Below are 15,480 nucleotides of genomic sequence, written 5' to 3' on the forward strand. Positions count from 1 at the left end.
CCAAAGATGTGCGTTAGCCTCCTCCAGCCCCTGCCACTACCGGCTCACAAGAGGACAAGGAGCACAAGCAAACCTCCCTGAGCTCCCAGCAGTCAAAGGTTGCAGGATCAACCCCCTGTGCAGGCAAACAGATGAAAAGCGCCACAGGTCAGGGTGGAAGTTCTTTATTTGTGGCCTAGAGGAAACAGCAACACCTGGCAAGCCTACCATCAAGTAGGAAACACAATCAAGTAGGAAAACAAGCTTCATGGAATTCAGGATAAGCTTAAAAATTGCTGCCAGCAGTAGGCCGCTGGACGTAAGCAGTGTGTGTCCCCTGAGGCACTGGCACCAGGGGCATGTTTGGCTCCAGCAGCCCCATGCAGATGCTGCAGCTCATCAGCTCAGCACCCTGCTCGGAAATGACAATTTCAGCTAGCCCTTGATTTACTCTCAGCTCTAGTGTCTGTATGAAGAAAGGAGACAGCATGAGACTGGAATGACAGGCAGATGGGTGCCAGGCAGACAACTGGACATCTCAGGCTCCCGATGGATACAGTGCTATGATCCACAGCAGTACAGAGCCAGCTCTGGTGGGATGTGACCTCACACCACCTCTGCTCCTGGGAGAGGGACAGCCCAGCTGCAGCTGCATCAGCCTCCAGGGACCACTGCCCCATCCAGGCCCCCCCCAGAGGGGACGGGGCCAATTCCCCCTGCCAGGGCCCAGCTCGGTCCTTGTTTCCCCTCCAAGAGCTGCCAAGCCAGACCTGCCCCCATGACAAGGGCTGATCTCAACCCTAGACAGGTTAAACTACTCCCCTCTCCCAAAAAGGAGCTGCTGCTGGGGGTATCGGGCTGAGGTGGGGGGGGAGAGGGGAGGAGGAGGACAGATATCCATGGGCAGCACTGCCTGGGACTTGCGAAAGGCCAGGAAAGCAACTCAGAGGGAGACAAAAACAGATAGCGAACATCAGAGCCTGCACCCCCGCCACTGTCCCTGCACCCTCAGCCATGTCAGCTCAGAAGAAAGTAACAGCATGGAATGGGGGGTGGGCTTGCTCCTCACCCAGCAGCCCCGGTGGATGCAGGATTGGCAGTGTCACCACCGCCACCAGTCGCTGATCAGAGGAAACAGCTATTGGCTCCAACTCTGGGGGACGTCACCCCAAGATGTCCCAGAGCAGCAGTGTTCGGTCACATTTCTGTCCATCAGTCAATCCCAGGCTGTCACTGATTTTTGTTTGCCCCTGCAGCCCAGAAATCTGCAAGACAGCATGGAGGTGGGTACACAGTCCTGCCTGGGCCTGCCCTGCTCACAGAGGCTACCAGGCAGGACCCGAGCAGTGGGTGAGGGGGAGAAAGGAGACCCCTCTCCCAGAAAACGCCAAGCCCCAGTAACCAGGCGCCAGCTCCCTTCCCACCTCTGCAGACATATGCAGCCAACACGAGACCTGTGTGCAACTCAATCACAAGACAAGACACGCTGCAGTAACTCATGTAAGGAAGAATGGGGAGGCAGAGGCTGTCGGGACTCTCTGTGCCCAGTCCTGCTAGTGGGGCACAGAAAAGGGGCATCATGTTGCTTCAGGGGACACTCAGAGGTGTCCCCACACAAGCATCCTCCAACAGCCATGACAAGAGATACCATGCCAACCACAGGCACAGAAGAAAAACCCAGCAAGTTCTCCTGCCCTTCTCAAGTCAGACTGTCCACAAGGACCCAGTGACATTGCCCATCTTGCTCTGTGCCTGCTCTGACTATGGCATGGGGGGTGACCCTGCTCCACCCTCCCAAAAGCAGAGGAAGGTTTGAGAACAAGTGCTGCCAAGTCGAGATGTGGGCTCACACTCACCCAGAGACCCTGACACCCAGCATGATTCCCTGACACAGTATGTGCCACAGAGCTGCCTCAGGAGGGACAGCGCCTGGTACTGGTTACAAACCGACCAAGGCACTTGAAGAAGGTAATGCCATACCCACTGCTATGGCAGCCATGCCTCTATACCATGGGGGAACAGGGTTTCTGACATGAGCCCTGCTCTGATCCCACTGAGGGGGAAATGCACATCACCTAGAGTTTAGCAGAGGATGAAGCAATACCCAGCAAGGCAGGGAAGTTGTTGGCAGAGGTCAGCCAGCTCCCACCATCCACAACCAGAGTGGTGCCTGTCACGTAGGATGAGAGGGGGCTCGCCAGGTACAGTGTGCTGTGGGCGATCTCCGTCTTGTTCCCTGCACGCTGGAGGGGGATCACATCGAACAGGCTTGCTTCCTTGGCAAATTTCCCACCTAAGAGTGGTAGAAGAAAGAGTCAGCTGGGCCCATGGGACCACCTGCCCACCACCACTGCCTGCCAGACACTGCAGTGCTGCTTGCACGGGGCTTGCCGAGAGCCCCAGGGAGCCTGGATGAGGTCCTGGCCCAGTCCCAAGGACAGTCCAGGGACAAAGGCCTGAGAAGAGAGTTGAAGAAGGGGAGCTCAAGCCCAGCAGTGGGATTTGTACTGCAACAGTGAGTTCAAGACAGGACCTCAGAGAGCTTTCCCATCCTCCAGGGCTGAACCAGCACTCTGCTGACGGACAGCAAGAGCTACACCATAGGCAAGGCAGCTGGCCAGGTTGAGCTTTGTGGGAGCATGTTACATCATGGCATGAGAGAGCACAAAAAGCTGCCACTCAACAGAAAAAATCAGCGCCCTGCGAGGTACCGAGGACGGGGAAGGGCTGCTCACTGAAAGACTTGCCACCTGAGTCACAGGACAGCCGTGACCAGCAGCAACAGCCCTGGCCACATCACATACCCTATGAGCTGCATGGTGGACCCCACAGTCCCCTCCCAGACAAGACAAGAGCAAGCCACCACCAAGGCAGACTGGCACCCCAGGTTGCCTTACCCAGCCGCCGGTAGCCCTCGGTGCCTGTAATGGGGCCTGGCGCCAAGCTGTTCACCCGGATGTTGTTGGGTCCCCATTCCACAGCGAGGTGACGGGTCATGGCATCTGGGAAGGGATCACAACAGGAATGAGAAATGGAGAGCAGAGCTATTCCAGTAACTTTTAAGGGGGGGGCAAAAAGCTATAGGAGACTCTGGCCAAGACCAAAGGGCCCTAGAAGAGCCCTGGGGGAGAGAAGAGCCTCGTCCCAAACCCAGGCATGTAGTAATCACACCCATTCATATTCACCTCTCCCAAGGACATATTCCCATCCCAATATTCAGGAAGAACCAGCTTCCTTACTGGCCCCACACAGCTCAGAGCCCCAGCAAGGAGCCTTTAGGTACCTATGGCAGCCTTGGCAGCACCAGCATGCACCTGGAGGGCCTGGCCTCGGTAGCTCAGGGTTGCTGTAATGTTAACAATGACCCCACCGTGGTCCTGGGGAAGGAAAGGAGACAAGGCATTAGGCAGAGAGCAGTGCAAGGGGTCATGCAGGGGAATGGAGGGACAAGAGAGCTGGGCTAGGAGGGACGGTCACCCACGGGCACCACACGGCCACCCACCTCTGTGTTGCTAACCCATCACTGTGGCAGCGCTGCCCACCCAGCCTCACTGAGCCAGAGCAGCCAGCGGGGCCCATCCAGAGAGGTGGGAGGTGCATGAGACAAGCAAAGGCCAAGGGAAAGCAGAGGAGCTGGAAAAGGAGCAGCAGATCACAGCTTCTTCCCTGGCAGGTAGCAGAGCATGGAAAGGTGCCACAACAGTTAAAAGCCCCAGGGTTAGGGACAGACAGGACTCCCAATTCCTGCACAGGGGCTGCCAGCCCTGGGAGGGAACAGACTGGATCTGAGCAGAGTGAGTGGCAGAGGCCCAGCAGCACAGCCCTGGGCACACAGGTGCTGTGCTCTCTTCTGTCCTCCACTCTTCCCAGAATTTCTCAGGAGCAAAGTGTGGTTTGTTTCACACTAACCCCTGCCTACTGGGAGCCTCTCCACCAAGTCCTCTGGCCCTGGTTCCACTTACCCGGAAATACTTCTCAAAGAGGACTTTGGAGGTGTTGAAGGTGCCAATGGTGTCGATATCTATCACTGTCTTGAAGGCATTGAAGGACAGGGCACTGGCTGGGCACAGAAAGTTTCCCGCAGCACCTGAAGAACAAGCAGCCAGGAGCACAGTCAGGACTGGGCCAGGAGAGATTAGGCAGGGTCAGGGCACTTCTGCGAGAGGGATGGTGAGCAATATGGTTTGGGTAGACAGGAGAGCACATGGAAACAGTCCTGATAAAGGCATAAATACCCTGTGGCTCTTGGTGCCCAGCAGCATGGCCAGCCTGAGGGTGGGAGGGTGCTGGTGCAGTGAGAACAGGGATGATTGGATGGCCATGCATTAAGAATGGGACATTGCTTCCTCTGAGCCCGTCCCCTCTGTGCTCTCATGGGCTGCCAAGATACTCCCAGACCAGGGAAGCATAAACAAGACACTAGGCAAACACAACCCCCATGAAGAAAAATGCCCTTCCTAGCAGCGAGTCTGTGCCAAATCTCTCTGCCCACTCTGGCAGCTCACCATTAACAAGGATGTCAATCCGCTTGAACTCTTTCAATGCTTCATCCACTGCTGCCACAATTGTTTGGGGCTGCCTGACATCTATGGACAGAGGCAGGCACTGCTGGCCAGTGGCTGCCACCAGCTTTTTAGAGGCCTGCAAAAAAAAAAAAAAAAAGAGAGGCGAGATTCTTTCTGGGGCTCCCTCCTTCAGAAAGGGTTAGTCCCAGACCTTGTAACAGGCGAGCAAGAAGTCATGCAGGAACCACATCCCCATCGGCACACAGCAAACACTGTGGGCAGGGGAGGGACCTACCTAACCACGGCCGGCTTCAGTCCAGCTGCGCCATGCAGAGCTAAGGCCCTGGGGTAGCCAGAGAAAGCTCCTGCGAGTCGTATCCCAACTAGCCACAACTAGCTAAGCCCAGTTACCTCCGTGACCTGTCATCGACACAGCACATCCCAAGCAACATCTCTGCAGGGCAAGCACAAAGGTTGGACCCCAACAAGGCATTTTTGGCATAAGCACAGACATAATTAACCTTTAGATCCAAAAAAACATCAGCACACAAAAGGGTAAATGCAGAACAGCTGTCTCTGCCTGTGAGGCAGAGTGGGCCAGCTTTGCAGCTCAGCATCTGCCACAAATCACCCCTGAGGCACTTGTTAAGAACAGGACTCCCCTCAGCAAATTAAGCACAGGGGACCTGAAAACTCAGCAGCAACCCTTCACAACACCCAGTGACACTCCATGTTCCTGCTCAGGCTCATTGGGCCCTTCTGTGAGAAGCTTTGAGCCCCGACCAGCACGCACATACATTGAGCATCAAGAGCCTGGGAAATCAGTCCCTGTACACTCAGAAGACCCCAGCCCCTGAGGATTAAAAAGCTGCTGAGCTTTGCAGCTTGTTTTCTGGCACATGAGCACAAGGGAATGTGAAATGACAGCTATAACCCCCTCCAGACGCAGCTGGGTCATGCCAGCTCACTCCGAAGTGTCGATTTTGATCTTTACTGTATTTCAGTGAACACACACAGCCTCCTCAAAGCTCCCTCTCTGCCGCTTTCAGCCTCAGACTGTGGCACAAGCCATGGTGAGGAACGGAACCTGTGATCAGCCAAACTCCAGCCCAGGGTCAGACACGAAGGGGTGGGTGTTTGCTCTACCCAGCCATCCACAGGGTAGCTACAGTTTAATACAGCTTCTTCAGTCACTGCTCTCCAGACCTGCATCTCTCAAGATGCAATATAGCTGAGATTTTGGGGTTCAGCATACCCACCTCAACCCATGTAACCCTTGACAAGGGGGGACTTGCCTTGCTTGAGGCCACAGTTTGTCTTTCTTTGTCTCATCAACAAAAAGGGAATGTGGTACCTGGAACAGATGCTTCCAAAGCCGGGGGGGGGAAGGTATTTCCACAATTAACTGAGCCTTGCTGTGAGGTGTGGTAGGTGCAGCCCACCCTAAACCCACACCCATCCTACCCATCCCTGCTTCCTGCTGGTGCTGGAGCACTGAGAGCTGGGAGAAGACAGGGTAACCCGGGTGAGCTGTTTCTCCTGTGGCACTACTCCCAAGGCTCCCAGCTCCATCCAGAGGAGAGGGCAGATGGATTTCCAGGTGTTCACAGCTCTCCCTACTGCTGCCTGTGCTGCTGGAGCCCACGGACTCACCTCCAACACTCGCTGCAGGTTCCGGCTTGCGATGACCGTCCGGCAGCCGTGCCTGCAAAGAAGGAGCTGGTGAGAAGGCCCACAAAGCACCAGCTCCTCACAGTCATCTCAGACCTCTGGGGATTTCGAGAAGTTTGTTTGGTGAGTGGTGGAAGGTGGCACAACACCCCTGGAGAGAAGGAATTGCTGCTCCTCCAGCCTTGCGGGACTCAAAGAAGGGGAGAGTCACAGTGCCCTGTGTCAGGGCTGCCTCCCACACCCCTATGAATGATCAGAGCCTCCAGCAGGCAGGGCTGCCCACATCAGCACACCAGCAGTGTGCCCAGGTGACCAAGAAGGCCAACAGCATCCTGGTTTGTATCAGGAATAGGGCAGTGATCATGGCCCTGTACTCGGCACTGGTGAGGCCGCACCTCAAATCCTGTGTTCAGTTTTGGGTCCCTCACTACAAGAGGGACATTGAGGTGCTGGAGCGTGTCCAGAGAAGGGCCTGAAGCTGGGGAAGGGTCTGGAGAACAAGTCTGATGAGGAACAGCTGAGGGAGCTGGGGGTGTTTAGCCTGGAGAAGAGGAGGCTGAGGGGAGACCGTATCGCTCTCTACAGCTACCTGACAGGAGGTTGTAGTGAGGTGGGTGTCGGTCTCTTCTCCCAGGTAACAAGCAATAGGTCAAGAGGAAACACCCTCAAGCTGTGCCAGGGGAGGTTTAGATTGGAGATCAGGAAAAATGTCTTTTCTGAAAGAGCGGTCAGGCACTGGAACAGGCTGCCCAGAGAAGTATTGGAGTCACCATCCCTGGACATGTTCAAAAAATGTGCAGACGTGGCACTTGGGGACATGGTTTAGGAGGCCATGGGGGTGTTGGGGCGATGGTTGGACTTGATGATCCTAGAGGTCTTTTCCGACCTTAAGATTCCATGATTCTATAATCCCCTGCCCGCAGCTCTCACGAGGGCTGTGCTGCCCTCGGCCTCGCACCCCACCCCTTCCAGGCCCTTGTTACCACTACTGCCTTAAGGGAAAGGAGGCTCCTACTCCTCCGCCCCCAGCACCCCGGGAGGCCGGACAAGCCTCCCCGGCCCCGCCGCGCTCCCCCACCTCATGAAGATCTCGGCGATGCGGAAGCCGATGCCCGAGCCGCCGCCGGTGATGAACGCCACCTGTCCCCTGGGGGGAGCAAAGGGACGGTCAGAGTCGAGCGCCAGGCGCAGCGCCCAGCCCCGGCGGCCCCGAGCCCCGGGCGAGGGGGAGGCCGTGCCCGCAGGCCGCCGCCCTCCACCTGGCGCCCGGGTCGGGGGCCGGAGCCCCCAGCGCCCCGCACTCACGCCAGGATGTCGGGGCTGAAGAGGTGGCGGTACTCGCGGAGGCAGTCGTCGGTGCCCACGTCCGGCGGCAGTCGGGAGGCGGCGGTCGCCTCCGCCATGGCCGGTGCGGCGGGACGCGCGCGGCCTGCCGGGAGCTGCGGGCGGGGCCACCGCGCCCCCGCACTGCGCCTGCGCTGGCGTCGCGGGCGTTGCCTGGCAACGGCGCCGGGCCGGAGGAGCGGCCCGCAGTGCCGCCCGGTGTCCCCAGTGGCATGCTGGTGTGACGGTGATGGCTTCCCAGAGAGATCCCAGTGTCCCCCGGAGCACCGCTTGCCGGCCCAGACCCCTCCTCGGTCTCTTCCTGTGACCTGCAGAGCCTCTTGCTGCCCGCAGGAACAGCCCAGTGCCTCCCAGATCTTCCCACTTCCGCTCCAGTGTCCCCTGGGGACATCCCAGTGCCTCCCAGAATTTCCCAGTACCACCCCAGTGCTTCTGGGGACATTCCAGTGCATCCCATGGCTTCCTAGTACCACCTCGGTGTCCCCCAGGGTCATCCCAGTGCCTCCCAGAGCTTCCCAGTACCACACCAGCGCTCCTGGGGACATTCCAGTGCCTCCAAGAATTTCCCAGTACTGCTCCAGTGCCCCCCGGGGTCAGCCCAGTGCCTCCCAGTACCACCTTGGTGTCTCCCAGGGTCATCCCAGTGCCTCCCAGAGCTTCCCACTACTGCACCAGTGTCCCTGGGGACATCTCAGTGTCTCCCAGTTTCCCAGTACACACCAGTGCTTCTGGGGACATCCCAGTGCCTCCCAGAACTTCCCAGTACCACACCAGTGCTCCCCAGGGCTACCCTAGTGCCTCCCAGTACAACCTTGGTGTACCCCTGGATACATCCGAGTGCCTCCCAGAACTTCCCAGTACCACACCAGTGCCCCCCAGGGACATCCCAGTGCCTCCCAGAACTTCCCAGTACCACACCAGTCCCGCCCAGGGACATCCCAGTGCCTCCCAGAACTTCCCAGTACCACACCAGTGCCCCCCAGGGACATCCTAGAGACATCTCATGCCTCTTAGATCTTTCCAGTATTGCCCCAGTGCCCCCAGGGGCATCCCAGTCTTTCCCAGCGCTTCCCAGAATGGCCTCAGTGTCCCCCAGGGACATCCCAGTGCTTCACAGAGCTTCCCAGTATTGCCCAGTGCCTTCTTGGGAAACCCTAGTGCCTCCCAGTGTTTCCCAGTACTGCTTCAGTATCCCCTGAGGACATCCCAGCACTTCACGGTGACATCCCAATGCCTTCACGAGTTTCCCAGTACCACTCCAGTGGCCCTGGGGACATCCCAGTGCCCCCCAGGGCCTCCAGCACTTGCTGGTGACATCTGATGGAGACTGGCACCACAGCTGGAGGCACTGGGGTTTATTGGAGGGCTGGGGAGCTGCTCTAGCCAGAGGCCACCCTATGGCCCGTAGGTGTAGTCCCGGTCTCCGCTCTCCCAGGCCACCAGCTCGTCCCGCTGGAACCAGAAGCCAATCTCCTGCTGAGCTGTCTCCACTGAGTCACTAGCGTGGACCACGTTCCTGTGTGGGGATGGGGACGGTGCTGTGGCCATGGGGTCCTGCCACCAGCTCCGCCGCCCACCCTGCACCCCTACCTGCTGACATGCATGCTGAAGTCTCCCCGGATGGTGCCCGCCGCTGCTGTTGCTGAGTCAGTGTCCCCCACCATCGCCCGCGTGGACCTGACCACATTGTAGCCCTCCCACACCTGTGGGACAGGGGACACCTGAGCCCTCTGGACACCCCTGGGACCCCCAAAACCCCCATCCTGGCCTCTCACCATGGCCACCAGCGGCCCTGAGGTCATGTAGGCGAGGAGTGCGGGGTAGAAGGGCTTCTGCTGCAGCTGCTGGTAATGCTTGTCCAGGAGACCCCGGTCCGCCTGATGGCAGCACAGGGTGATGGCAGGGACACCCAGCCAGTGCCCCCTGCTGGCACCCCCTCCCAGCAGGCCCCTGAGCTGGCTGTGGGGCATGGGGAGCAGGGTCCCCTGGGAGATGGGTGGCAGCTTGGTGGGGTTGGGTACCTGGAGCAGTTTCATGGCCACCAGCTTGAAGCCACGTCGCTCAAAGCGCTGGATGACGTCCCCCACCAGCCGCCGCTGCACCGCGTCTGGCTTCACCAGCACCAGCGTCTTCTCCTGCAGCTCCGGGGGGGCTGTACAGGGACGGAGGGGCCAGCGTCACCCCCACATGTGACACAGGTCACCACCAGACGTGGGACATGGGCACAGGTAGCGGCAGCAGGACCCCAAGCTGCAACTAGGGCACCATGTGTTGCTGTTTGGTCCAGGTGGGCAGTGGCTGCTGCTGGGTGAACCCCTCCCCACCCCTGTCCCCATCCCAGGGCCATGACCCCCTGGCCAAGCTGTGCCTTGCAGGCTGGCAGGGTCCCAGCAGGGACCCAAGGGATGCACTGCAAAGCCCTGATGGGTGTTGGGAACATGTCCGTGGCCAGGGAACACCCTTTAACCCAGTGTGGGACAGGCTGGCTCTGGTTTCGGCCGAATGCGCCACACTGCCGCATGCCAGTGCCATGGCTGTGGGTGTCAGCCTGTGTGCCACCGCTTCTGCCTGGCCTCGGGTGCTTCCCCCTGCCCAGAGGAAGCTGGGCACCAGCCCTGGCACAAAGCACGTCCCTGGTCACAGCTTTCCACTGGTGGAGAGCAAAGTCGAGCACCGTGGGATGGCAGGGTCCGGCGTCACTGTCATCCATGGCACCGTGGGATGGCAGGGTCTGACATTGCCACCATCCCCCTCACCCTACTGCTGGCCCTGCTGGAGCCACACCGGCAGGAGGGGACAGAAGCCCCCCAAGGGACAGTGCATCCCATCCACTGGAGAAAGGGGACAGGAAAGAGAGGAAGGCAGAGAGAGAGAGGATGCCAAGCCAGGGCACTTCACTGCCAGCCCCAGGCTTCAGGGTGCTGCCCGGGGCTGCAAGGGAGACCCCATGGTTTCACCCACTTTTCTGGGTGTTGTTGGATGTGGCCTGGCTTTGCGTGGCTCCCACCCCGGGACAGATTAGGGCTTGCCCCATCCCGGCCCTGGAGACATGAAACCTCTCGAGACTCACAGGATGATGCCCAGGAAGATACCAGCTCCAGCCTTTGCCCCATCCTGACACATGCAATGAGACCCCGGCACTGACCCACACCACAGAGAAGCAAAGGACCCCATGAGCCGGACCCTCTGCCCGGGGGGCTTCCCCTGTGGCGCTGGGGGACTGGGAGGGGATGGGGTAGGATGGGGACAGGAGCCCTGAGGGGCAGGATGGGGAGAGGACTGGGAACGGGTCTGGGGACAGGACCCAGGGGCAGCTTGGAGGATGGGGACAGGGTGCCCGGGAGCGGAACAGGGATGGGGACTGGGTCCCCGGGGGCAGGACAGGGAAGGGGCTGAAGGCAGCTTGGGGATGGGGACAGTGTTCCCAGGGACAGGGCAGTGACGGGTACAGGGTCCCCAGGGACGGGTCGGGGCAGGGGGAGCAGGACGGGACCGTGTCTCACCGGAGCCGTAGCAGCGGGGCCTGGGGGGGCGGCTCAAGCCCGGCTGTCCCCGCAGCAGGCCCCGGGCCAGGCAGCGCCCCAGGGAGCCCATGACGGGGCCGGCGGGTCGGACCTGGCCGCGGCGGGGCTCGGCCGTCCCGCGGAGGCTTTAAGGGCCCGGGGACGGGTCAGGTTTCCGTCCCTCCCCTTAAAGAAACCGCCGGGACCGGGTGGCCGCCGCGCCCGCACCAAGCATCCCCGTACGGGGCATCTTCCCGGTACGGGACGCCCCTGGTACGGAGCGAGCCTTTTCCTTGGCGGGGCTGAGGCCCAAGCCCTGCCGCGGGGGGAGCAGAACCCGCACCCAACCTGTGGGTGACCCGGGGGAATGGGGAGGGACCCAGCCCCTGCCAAAAACCAGACCTACTTCATGCTTTGCCCCAATGGTCCAGGCGAGGAGAGACCCCAGTTTAGCCATGCTAGCCCGAGTTGGGGTGTAAGGGAGCCCCCCAGCCCCGTTGAAGTGTCACAGCAGGGAGCACTCAGGCTGCTGCTCTCCCCACGGGACACAGGGCTGCCCTGGGCACATAGCGGGTGCTGGGAAAGGGGTGCAAGGCCCAGGGGTGACCCCGCCCTGCAGCCCTACCCTGGTGGGAGCCCCTTTGCTTTAAAGCATCACTGAAGGCTGTGGGGGAAAAAGGGAGGGGGATGAGGCCTACAACACGCAGAGGTGATAGAGGCACCAGGGCCCCTTCCTTTGCCCCAGCCTGTGCCAAAGGAGGCACAAAATACAAAGCAGCAACAGTGGGATGCTCCTCTTTCACAGCATTGCTCCAAATCCCACAGGGCACCCTGTGGGGCCACAGTTCTTTGGGGTCTGGTTTATACAGACAGCCTCCTCCCAGACCCCATGCTGGGAACTCACTCTTTATTGAGCTTCCCATACATCCCAAACTCCTAAAACACCTCTCAGGAGGGCAGCTTGACACAAATATCACTATTAAAATATCTGCAAGTTAATGGAAAATCTTGGTTGCTTCAAACCTATTTTCTAAACCTGCGATAACGCGAACAACATTGAGGAGCACACCCAACACACAGCAGCTCAACGCGATTAATAGGGCCCCAGGGGAGGATGGACTTGAGCTTCTAGATCCCCATCTCCTTTCCCATTTCCTTCCTGACTCCCCAAAGTGCAGGGAGTGGGGTACCAGGGCTCTCAATAGCCAGGGGGGCATGTGGGGGATTCTAGGGCCTGCTGTGCTCAGCATGGCTGCAAAAACATCTGACATGGCTTCCCCAGGGGCAGAGATCACCAGCTCTTGCAAAACAGACTTTTTGCTGGCCAGCAGCTGGTGCCACTCACCCAAACAGGGGCTCAAGGGGGTAAAAGGCCACTCGCCCCTGTCTACTGTGCCAGGGGTGATGGTACAGAGGAAGGGGGTTTCTTTAGGGAAGATTAAGGCAGTCACACACACAGAAATGAGGTGCCCTTTGATATTTCTTCAGTGAGCCAGGGTACTAGGGCCAGCCCTGCTTCAGGTGATGGCTGGCAAAGGAGAAAGCACTTTACACAAGAGCTTTTCCAGCCTGTGCTTTGGCCACCTTCCAGCTGCTACCCTTGATCAAGGGAAAAACATACCCTTTCAACCCTCTGTCAACCAAAGGTTTTGCAAGAAGCAGAAGCACCACCAACCCAGAGCGCCATGCCAGGAGGGGAGTGTGCATGGATTAAGCTTGGATTAAGTTGCCTTAGCCCATCACCGAAGGAAGCTGCAGCCAGGGTGCATGGTGGAGGCGGCAGCAGACAGCTACCATTATCCCCCACTGTGGCTTGAGTAACTGCTGTGAGGTACTAGGGTGGCAGGGAGAGGCTCTGTGGAGAGGTTGGGCCCTGCACCACACTGTCATACACCTAATAACCACCAGGAAAACCAAGGACTCAAGGTTTCGAGTGCACAGTGACACCAAGTTACTGCAGAGCTAGCTGCTCTGAACCACGTGCTCCCAGCGCAGGTTCTGGCTTACAGGGAGCTCTGTCGCTTTCACTCTCAAGGGAGGCTGGAGCTCTGCAGTCTGGTGCCAGATCATCACCCACCTTCATCCTGGTCTTCACACAGCTATGACCTCTGCAGACAGTGGTTCACAGCCCTCAGCTGCAAGGGCTGTACCTGGCAAGGCACGTCCTCTGCAGGCTGGGCTCTGGTTCATGTGCAACTTTCAACTCAAGATGCTCATGGCAGGGTATGAAGCCTAAACATCAAACTGGTCCCAGTTCAGACAGCCTAGATGCAAGGCAGGCTCTGTACATAGGTTATCCAAACAGCATACATTATCTCCAAACAGCAGGATGTTGTTTAATAAAACTGTAGCTAAAGGAACTGTGGAGCAAGTGCTCCTTACACTCTACCTCACCCCTGATACCTCCCAGCTGTCCACACACAGCCATCTCATTTCAAGTGAGGAGTGGCTGAGGGAGCTGGGGGTGTTTAGCCTGGAGAAGAGGAGGCTGAGGGGAGACCTTACCACTCTCTACAGCAACCAGAAAGGAGGTTGTAGCGAGGTGGGTGTTGGTCTCTTCTCCCAAGTAACAAGCAATAGGTCAAGAGGAAACACCCTCAAGCTGCATCAGGGGAGGTTTAGATTGGAGAGTAGAAAAAAAAGTCTTTCCTGAAAGAGTGGTCAGGCATTGGAACAGGCTGCCCAGAGAGATGGTGTAGTCGCCATCCCTGGACGTGTTGAAAAAACATGTAGCACTTCAGGGCATGGTTTAGGAGGCATGGGGGTGTTGGGGCGATGGTTGGACCTGATGATCCTAGAGGTCTTTTCCAACCTTAATGATTCCATTATTCTATAAGTCCAGGTCTACAAATGTTTAACACCTCCTCCAAGCTTGCTCCCGTCACAGCAACAGGTCCTGTTCCCACCACGCAGCCCTTTCTGCAGCTACCGTCGTAAATGCACAGATTCTGTCCACTGATTTAATGCTGTACACCAGCAACCTCACTAGAGACTTCAGGGGAAAAAAGAAGTCCTTCCCAGCTGCACGATCAGAGAGATTCACAAGACCCACAAAATCTGGTCCTGTCTGACTAGGATTTTAACCTTATGCTCAACATGCCACTATTGGGTCATTCCAGCCAGTGGCTGGCCTTCAGCTCTCATCTTATATGATGCAACACCATCAGTGCTAGGCAGCTCTCAATAAATTCAGGCAACAGTCTGCTGCACAGAATAAACAGATCAGTACAACAGCTAACAGAAAACATTAGGGAACACAGGTGGTAAACACAATGAGTGTAGAGTGGAGAAAAAAGTCACCACCGATCTGCACTTGTTCAGTACAGCACCTTTCAAGAGCTGCTGGAGTGCTCCAGAGCACCACCTGGCATGCAGGAAACCCGGACGAGGCGTTTCTGCACCCAGGGCGCAGGTCAGGCAGTGCAGACACCTGCTGCCTGTCGTCTTCTCTGATCATTGGGAAAGGTTGCGGACAGCTGCATGCAGCACAAAATGCATTTTCATCTAGCAGGACAGCTTGGTGACGGACAGGCCTACAAGGAAACTAAAACAAGTTACTTAAAACAACAGAAGTAAGCACTTTATTTCCATTAAGCATGTTGTTTTAGTATCACAATGGAATGATGAGAAAACGTTTAAAAAAACTCAAGAAGTCTCTATTCCCCACAAACAGCAGGGAGGTTTTCAAGGCAATTTAAAAACAAAGGGAGTGACAGAAGTGCCAAAACAGTCCCAACATCACGAGACTCCTCCTCTGAGAGCTGGGCAGGGGCAGGAAGGTGGAATGACACGAAGGTATGAATGTCCGAAGTAGTCTTTGGCGCTTCTGCCTCACGTTTGATACGTACACGATCTCTCAAGACAACTCCACAGAAACCTCAGGATGCAACAAAGTGCTACGTTAGTAGAACAACACCCCATTGAGAGGATGTTCCGTACAGTTGATATGCCCTGCGGTTGGGTGTTAAGACACATCCTGCGGACAGTGCTGACTCCAGCTGGGGGCCTTTGGGTTGGGAGAGGAAAAAAAGGAAGCGTGGTGCATGAATCCAAGAAGATGTGCCCATGTGCAAGACACTGCGTCCTGCAGTACTGACAAAACCAGGGAGGAGAGAAGGTGGTGGCAAAATGAAACATGGATCCGTTCTCTACAGTGATCAAAACACGAGTCCAGTGCAGTAACTATAGTTTCACAGTTCCAGGGGGCAAACTGTCATTGCAGAGTCTGTAGTAACGCAGGTCATTCACCAGTCTGTGCACATTCTGGGTAAATGATGGCAGATCCTGGAAAAGATCAAACAACACATTGTACTGCAAACAGAATAATACGTACAAGTAGCGTCTTACAGCAGAGAACAGAAAGAAAGGAACCAAGAGGGACAAACACCCTTGTGTATTTTCATATGTGAGAACTCCAGAGTCTGAGCCCAGGAGAGCTGAGTTTCTGCAGCCCACGTACAGGGAGCAGAGACAGCTCC

The 15,480-nt window shown here is 57.5% G+C and overlaps 3 protein-coding genes across 11 annotated transcripts in view; all 3 read right to left on the reverse strand.

Moving 5' to 3' along the window:
* Window positions 1–148: 148 nt before the first annotated feature.
* Window positions 149–8,298, reverse strand: DECR2 (2,4-dienoyl-CoA reductase 2). 4 transcript variants are annotated; one of them, XM_075105983.1, is made up of 10 exons: window positions 7,461–8,298; window positions 7,234–7,302; window positions 6,138–6,189; window positions 5,839–5,859; window positions 4,485–4,620; window positions 3,942–4,066; window positions 3,263–3,356; window positions 2,877–2,981; window positions 2,084–2,272; window positions 149–1,244 (listed from the first exon to the last, which is right to left on the reverse strand). In XM_075105983.1, the coding sequence occupies exons 1-10, from the start codon at window positions 8,042–8,044 to the stop codon at window positions 1,210–1,212; spliced, it is 1,410 nt and encodes a 469-aa protein (XP_074962084.1). In that variant the 5' UTR covers window positions 8,045–8,298; the 3' UTR covers window positions 149–1,209. The 4 variants fall into 4 exon arrangements, with proteins under 4 accessions (XP_074962084.1, XP_074962085.1, XP_074962086.1 ...); XM_075105984.1 differs by having other exon boundaries at window positions 2,055–2,272; XM_075105985.1 differs by lacking the exon at window positions 5,839–5,859.
* A 541-nt stretch (window positions 8,299–8,839) lies between these two features.
* Window positions 8,840–11,154, reverse strand: NME4 (NME/NM23 nucleoside diphosphate kinase 4). 2 transcript variants are annotated; one of them, XM_075105997.1, is made up of 5 exons: window positions 11,003–11,154; window positions 9,521–9,651; window positions 9,275–9,376; window positions 9,090–9,202; window positions 8,840–9,037 (listed from the first exon to the last, which is right to left on the reverse strand). In XM_075105997.1, the coding sequence occupies exons 1-5, from the start codon at window positions 11,091–11,093 to the stop codon at window positions 8,998–9,000; spliced, it is 477 nt and encodes a 158-aa protein (XP_074962098.1). In that variant the 5' UTR covers window positions 11,094–11,154; the 3' UTR covers window positions 8,840–8,997. The 2 variants fall into 2 exon arrangements, with proteins under 2 accessions (XP_074962098.1, XP_074962097.1); XM_075105996.1 differs by having other exon boundaries at window positions 8,840–9,015; window positions 11,003–11,152.
* Window positions 11,155–14,560: 3,406 nt separating this feature from the next.
* XPO6 (exportin 6) overlaps window positions 14,561–15,480 on the reverse strand; it is a 56,833-nt gene continuing 55,913 nt past the window's right edge. For all 5 annotated transcript variants that reach the window (XM_075105979.1, XM_075105977.1, XM_075105981.1 and 2 more), the window contains one exon: window positions 14,561–15,286. In XM_075105979.1, the coding sequence (XP_074962080.1) occupies window positions 15,185–15,286 (102 nt within the window). In that variant the 3' untranslated portion in view covers window positions 14,561–15,184. The remainder of the gene's footprint in view (window positions 15,287–15,480) is intronic.

Source organism: Phalacrocorax aristotelis, chromosome 10 (assembly GCF_949628215.1).
Source record: "Phalacrocorax aristotelis chromosome 10, bGulAri2.1, whole genome shotgun sequence".
NCBI lineage: Eukaryota > Metazoa > Chordata > Aves > Suliformes > Phalacrocoracidae > Phalacrocorax > Phalacrocorax aristotelis.